The 6,988-nt window shown below is 36.0% G+C and overlaps 1 protein-coding gene across 3 annotated transcripts in view; it reads left to right on the plus strand.

The window, feature by feature from the left end:
* Window positions 1-6,060, plus strand: part of ATL2 (atlastin GTPase 2) — a 59,867-nt gene extending 53,807 nt beyond the window's left edge. For 2 of the 3 annotated variants that reach the window (XM_081796896.1, XM_081796897.1), the window contains 3 exons: window positions 942-1,013; window positions 1,680-2,111; window positions 4,220-6,060. In XM_081796896.1, coding sequence (XP_081653022.1) covers window positions 942-1,013; window positions 1,680-2,111; window positions 4,220-4,339 — 624 coding nt within the window. In that variant the 3' untranslated portion in view covers window positions 4,340-6,060. Of the gene's footprint in view, window positions 1-941; window positions 1,014-1,679; window positions 2,112-3,620; window positions 3,636-3,730 lie in introns of all 3 variants that reach the window. The other variant, XM_081796898.1, reaches the window with a different exon arrangement.
* The last annotated feature ends 928 nt before the right edge of the window (window positions 6,061-6,988 follow it).

A 6,988-nucleotide genomic window follows, 5' to 3' on the forward strand; every position in this document is an offset into this window, starting at 1 on the left:
AGTTCATTTTTTTTTTAAGATTGTATTTATTGATAGTGGGAGATCATGACCTGAGCCAAAGGCAGACATTTAACTGAGCCACCCAGGTGCCCCAACTAGTTCATTTTTTAAAAAAAAGATAAAACAGTTTAATTAAGAAATCAAGAATAATTAACGTTACATTCATGTCAATCTGTTCTTAGTAAATTTTATGTTATTGCGTTCATACTGTTAATTTTTCACTCAAATTTATGTTTAATTTTTTTCAGATACATATCTAGTTCATATTTTTAAAGATTTGCTATTTTGGGCAGTTTCTCAGTTTTATAGTAGATTAAACAGTATTTTCTTCTAAAACTCCTGCAATAAGCAGTTTTGTGGATTTAAAGTCTCTTGTGTAATACTGATATGAGAGATCAAGCATATCTCTAATTCTTGGTTCTGTACATCTGGAGGCTTGACAAATTTAGGGTTGTGTCTATTTCTCTGTTATTTACTGAGCATGTGTGGTGTTTTGTACAAACTCTTTTTTTTTTTTTTAAAGATTCTAGAGAGAGAGTGAGAGAGTACAAGCGGGAGGGGCAGGGAGAGGGAGGGAGAATATCAGACACTGCGCTGAGCACAGAGCCCAACACGGGGCTCGATCTCATGACCCTGACTGAGATCATGATCTGAGCTGAAACCAAGAGTCAGACACCTAACCGACTGAGCCACCCAGACACCCCTACATACCCATTTTAATAAACCTAAGCAAAACAAAATTAGACAGGCAGTCCTATTAGAAGCAATTATTTTATCTTTTACACTGGTGTTCCCTTCCATTGGAAAGGAAAACTGGAAGTTGATAATGTTTTCTCTGGTTCATTTTCAGGCTTGTTCATTATATATAATTTATTGTGTTAATTAGAATTTATAGAGCCACTGAGTATCTTTTGCATAAAATTGGCACTTTTTTTTTTTAGGCAACAGCTGAAGCTAATAATCTTGCTGCAGTAGCAGGAGCAAGAGAGATCTACTGCAAAAGTATGGAGCAGGTTTGTAACCAACATTTAAATTTGACGCTAGAGTGAGAGAGAGGATTTTTACATTTAAAATAATTGAACTAATTTGCGCTCCTTATGCACTGTCAGGTTACATCATTCCCTGATTCCCTTTTATCATCTCTGCTGGGAATAAACTAAGAAAATAATTCACATGGTTAGAGTGCAGTGTGCAGGATACAGGTGGCAGGTTATTATACAAATCATACTAAAATAGTTTTGACACGTGATTCAGAGTGCTCTTATTAGTAGCTTCTGATGTAATACTAGTTTAAGGCCAATAGCAGCTTATGTGCTAACCTTGCTAACTCGAACATTAAAGTACCTTTTTTCTGTGTTCTCTTTTACCCACTTTCTGCCAGCAGTCTTTCTGTATTCTCATGGTGTGTTGGTGGGTCAAGTGAAGTCAGGTACAGATTGCAGTGTAATTGTTTTTGTCTTTACTGGTATTAGTCATACTTGGAAGATTTATTTTGCCTGAGTCAGTTAAACATGTAAGAAATAAGTTATGATTATATGTGAGGTATTGTGAATAAGTTTAAAACTCAACTATGTAGGTGGCTTGGCTTTTTGAGATTAAAAACTGTGAGCAGGGAGCTTCTTTCAAGTGTGAATTATTTCTAGCCTGTAATGTGTCCTTCTGTAATCCTGTCTGGACAGGTATGTGGTGGGGACAAGCCTTACATTGCACCTTCAGATCTGGAGCGAAAACACCTGGATCTCAAGGAAGTGGCGATTAAACAGTTTCGTTCAGTAAAAAAAATGGGTGGAGATGAATTCTGCCATCGTTATCAGGACCAGCTTGAAGCTGAAATTGAAGAAACCTATGCAAATTTTATAAAGCACAATGATGGCAAAAATATCTTCTATGCTGCTCGTACTCCTGCCACACTGTTTGCAGTCATGTTTGCTATGTATATAATCTCAGGACTGACTGGCTTCATTGGCCTAAACTCTATAGCCGTCTTGTGTAACCTTATCATGGGGTTAGCACTGACATCTCTTTGTACTTGGGCATATGTAAAATACTCTGGGGAGTTCAGAGAAATTGGAACAGTGATTGATCAGATTGCTGAAACTCTATGGGAACAGGTTGGTATCTATCTTTTGGTTTTCAGTGACTAATTTCATCCCCGTGACACTTCCCCACCCTTCTCCTGCAGTATTTGCAAACACCTACTTTTCCTTTATATGAGGAATGTCAAAGGATGTTTTCTGTTTTGTTTGGTTGTATAATCTGAATATCAATTATGAACCGGAGAATTTTTTTCTTAAAGTCATAATTATAGTGTGCTTTGATTGGCTGAAATCTGTAATATCCTTTTGATAGATTCTTAGTCATAGGCCTGATGATGCCAGACCATGGGCAGGACCAGAGTCTCTAAGGATTTTTTTCTTAGAGGAAAGAAAATATAGTCAGTGTAAGGAAAAGAAATTTGGAAGTGCAGTGCTTTAGGAAAGCAAAAGAAGTTTCGTAGTAATACTGGCAAAAAGCAATGCATGCTTAATATTTGAGGAAAAATATTGGATGGCATTCAGGTCTTTGTTGCCTTCCATGAAGATAGTGGTGATTTACTGATGCACGACAAGGAACAACCCTATAGGGTTTTCTTTCACCAAACGAATTTTGTTCAACTTCTATGGAAACACTAATGAACAAAGTGCTACAAAGAGAACCAGCTTCACGTAATCATAATCATTTACCTCAACTAGAATTCAAATCATAATCTTTTACCTCAAACCAGAATTCAGAGTCGGGCCTGACAAGAATCTACTAAGGAAAACCATGTTGTATATTGGCCAACTGTGTGCTGGAATTGCCTGTGTTCAGAAAATTCCATTTAAGGATGTTGTCATTAAAATGATCATCGTGAAATACTTGAGCATCATGTCGAGGATCAGAATGAAAGCTGCAGATATTATTATTGATGGACAGTATAATAGGCATTTTCAGAATCTTTTCTGGGCTGATGAAGTATTGGGCTTATTTGAAGATCTAGGATATGCAGGTTCATGTTGGTTTTGGCTTTAAATTTAAAGACTGAAGAAGTAAATCATTTTTTGAGGAAGGTTTATTGGGTATTGACTTTTCTTGTTAATAATGTCATTATTATTTTATAAAGTGACCCACTATATTAATTTGGATTTTGTATTTATTCTCCAGAGAAATGCTCGATTTATTCGGATCTGATTTGGAAGCTTGTGTTTGGATATTTGTTAAATTTAACCCTTTATCTCAAAAAAAATCTCTCTTCATATTCCTTTGATACCTTCTAATAGAGGATGGACAAAAAGCTATCAGCAATCTTTTTAAAAAAAAATTATCAACTTTAAAATTTTGGACCATTACTAATTTTCTGCAGCATGAATTTTAATCATTGTACAGTGTCTTACTTTGAAAACCAGTCATTCTCCTATATAGCATTGATTCTAGGACTTTAGAAGTACCATTATTACAAAACAATTAAATGGACGAATCTAAAGTGTGTAAAAGTATTTTCATTGTAGTTAAGGTAAGTTGATCACTAGTCAGAGAAGATCTGTGCTGTGTCAACAAACCTTGCCTAAATTTTCTTGCATTTCTCTTTTCTTTTGCTTCAGAGGAGTCCCAGGAAGGTGAGAAACCCACAGTCTCAGATTCTTGTAGTCTTAAAGTCTTTAAGTTCAAGGCACTCTGAGTCATTGTCCTAACGAATCACTCCATGTTTTAGGTGTTTTCCAAACTGTTTGAAGTTACTAGACGTCGAATGGTCCATCGTGCTCTTTCATCAGCACAGCGACAGAGACTGTCATCCAACAATAACAAGAAGAAAAATTAGACAGTATTTTTAACTTTTATCTCTATCTGAAGTGTTCCCACTTATACATGTAGGACAATAAGCAGGACCGTCTGGGCCGGTCTGCATAAATGCTGTATACTTACCAGATTTGATGCTGCATATAGGGTATGGAATCGCACATCCGTCTCCTAGGAATTGTAAATGGTTTGAATAGGACGAAAGTAGTTTATGTTGCATTATCAAGTGTCTAACTGCGTTATTTGTAGCATCATAACTTTCTTTGGGAGAAGCATCTTTTTATTTCCCACGTTCCTGGTTATTTTCTTCATTGCTTTGAATTGAATTTTTATATCTATTTTTATATGTAACTCTTTTTTTACCTCATGTTTTTATTTGTTTTGCGCATTTCTCATACCACAGGTATTGAAGCCTCTGGGTGATAATTTGATGGAGGAAAACATAAGGCAGTCTGTAACAAACTCTATCAAAGCAGGCCTGACTGACCAGGTGTCTCATCATGCCAGATTAAAGACAGACTGACAGTTCGTCTCCTCATGGACTCCACTCTCCCTTTTTTTCATGCTTGCTGTACAATGAGAACTCAAATAAAAATAAACCAAAGTTTACAATCAACTGTAGAAGTAGTTTAGTATAACTGGCTTCACAGAGGGCTGCCACAGAGTGTGAAAATTGTTTGTTGGTTTTAAACATTCTGTTCTTGGCTCCTAAGACATGGAGATTGGCTGAGGAGCATTAGTTTATCATGCACATTTGTGCCATGTTTCTTTTATTTTTTTTTCCTTTTAATCTAACGGTGGTGAAATTTGTCTTGTGTACAAGGATATTTCAGGGAAGTATTTTAAGAAGTCTATTCAGAGTCTCTTTAACACCAGTGTCCCATTGAAATTTTAATTTTTCGTGAAGTTATGAATCACTGTATCAAGAACCAGATCAGAAGACAATGAAGCCTTTATCGAGCCACTACATGAAAAGTACATGTTGCTTTACTGCCTTCAATACCAGTATTACATACGTGCATGTATCAGAAATTTCACGGAAATTACATGACAACTCTCGTAGCTAAGAAAGTGATTCTGAGGTGTACATTTGTCTTGCCTTTTTAAATTTATAAACCTGCCCTAAAAGGAGATGCATATCTGGGAAACTGAACTGTCTTTATGCAGTTTAGCCTTCATGTACATAAAATATGCCATTAATTTTATTGGGGGAGAAGTTCCATCCAAAAATGTTGCCTACAGCTATGAGTTAAGAGTGTCTGTACAGTGTGTAGCTTTTATTTTCTAAAATCACAGATAGGGCATGTATATGAATTATAAATATATAAATACGATTTTGTATTAAAAGTTTTGTAGTTTATGGCAAAATCTGGTTCTGTGGTAGGCTAAGTACAGTCCCTGTGAAGGAATGTTTGTGGCTCATGTCAGTGTGTGAATGCATAGACAATTTGAAGTTTTTGATATATTTGTGATATTTATCTTCCTTGAGCACTGCAATCTCACCTCCCCTCCCCCACCAAGGGAAGTCAATGGGAATGTTTATTGTGACTTTGTCCTCTGTTGCATTTTAAAGTTATTTCCTGTAATTTATTTTCAGTACATAATTAAAAATTTGTTGTATATATAAAATGAAACTTGTGATTCTTTTTTAAGGAATCCCTCAAGTATGTATTCCATTACATAAACCATGTTTGTTTATACTGAAAAGAGCATGAGCAGGAAAACACCCACGTGAGAGCTCTAAGGTATTGTACCCAAAGCTAAGCTTGTAAAAATTATTTTTCTTTGTCTGTCTCTGTTAGGGAAAACTTGTGATTAGCCTAGGTGTAGCTGGGGATTTGTTAATTTCTTTTCTCCCTCTTTCTCTCACTTTTTTTTTTTTTTTTTTTTTTTGTGGTATATGTAAGGCTAACATTTTTGCAATATTTTTGTAGCCTTCTTTATAGACACCTATTATTAAAGCACCTAGTTTGGTTTTTAAGTGAAGAAAATTCAGATGTTGAGTTGCATGCCTGAAAGCTCTAAATTTACTTCGGTTGGTATAATCTTCTCCCCTCCTCCTTTCAAGTCCTGTTTTTATATGGATTGTATTGTTTCCATCTGTATTAAATTGCTACCGACTCATCTGTTCTTAAAACATAAAGAATCAACTTGAAAAGTCTTTTTATTTCTTCTACCACCCTGTTTTATGAATGCTGTGGACTGTTTTTATGAATGAAAAAATAAAAAGTTTGTTGTATAATAGCAATTCTTCTGCATTTAAAGACACAGAGCTTACCTTTTAAAACAAAACAAAACACAAGAAAAGAGTTGTGAAATCTAGACCATGGATTTGGTAGTATTTCTTGTTGGAGAATGTGTTTTCCACAAAGAAGGTAAGATTCTATGAAGAATTCCAAGAAAAAAACAATTTGGTTTCAGCTGGAAGACTCTGAAAGTAACTTAAATAAGAAGTGATATTCAAAACTGTTGACTGATCAAACTTTGGTGTTAGTGCATTTGCTGTGGTACAATTTTATAGTAACCCATATAATATGGAAGGTTTTTTTAAAAGAAATACTTAGTGATTTATCTTCCTAATTAAGACACAAATAATTTACTTTTGTGGAAGGGACAATCATTCACGACCCTGCTGAGTCTGTCATATATTATATATATATAATTTTTTTTGAGAGAGAGCGAGTGAGTGTAGGGGTGGGGTGGGGGTAGAGGTGGAAGGGGAGAGAGAGAGAATCCCAAGCAGGCTTCATGCCCAGTGAGACCAATGTGGAGCTTGATCTCACGACCCCAAGATCATGACCTCAGCCGAAATCAAGAGTGGGACCCTTGGGCACGTGGGTGGCTCAGTCAGTCAAGCATCTGCCTTTGGCTCAGGTCATGATCTCGGGGTCCTGGGATTGAGCCCTGCATCGCCCGCTTCTCCCTCTCCTCCCTGCTCATGCTCGCTCGCTCTCTTGCTAATATTTTTTTAAAGATTTTTTAAATCTTTAAAAAAAAAAGGAAAAAAAAAGTGCGATGCTTAACTGAGCCATCCAGGCGCCCCTGTTGTAATATATTATTTCTCATGAAGATAGCTAGTCCTCCTCACTTCCTTGAACTTACTCTATTTGTAGTATTGAAGAGCAGTATTTCACTTGCGAGGGTTATGTTTTCAGAGAACTCTGACCTGGAC

Source organism: Leptonychotes weddellii, chromosome 10 (genome assembly GCF_054177405.1).
Source record: "Leptonychotes weddellii isolate Sample4059 chromosome 10, ASM5417740v2, whole genome shotgun sequence".
Taxonomy (NCBI): domain Eukaryota; kingdom Metazoa; phylum Chordata; class Mammalia; order Carnivora; family Phocidae; genus Leptonychotes; species Leptonychotes weddellii.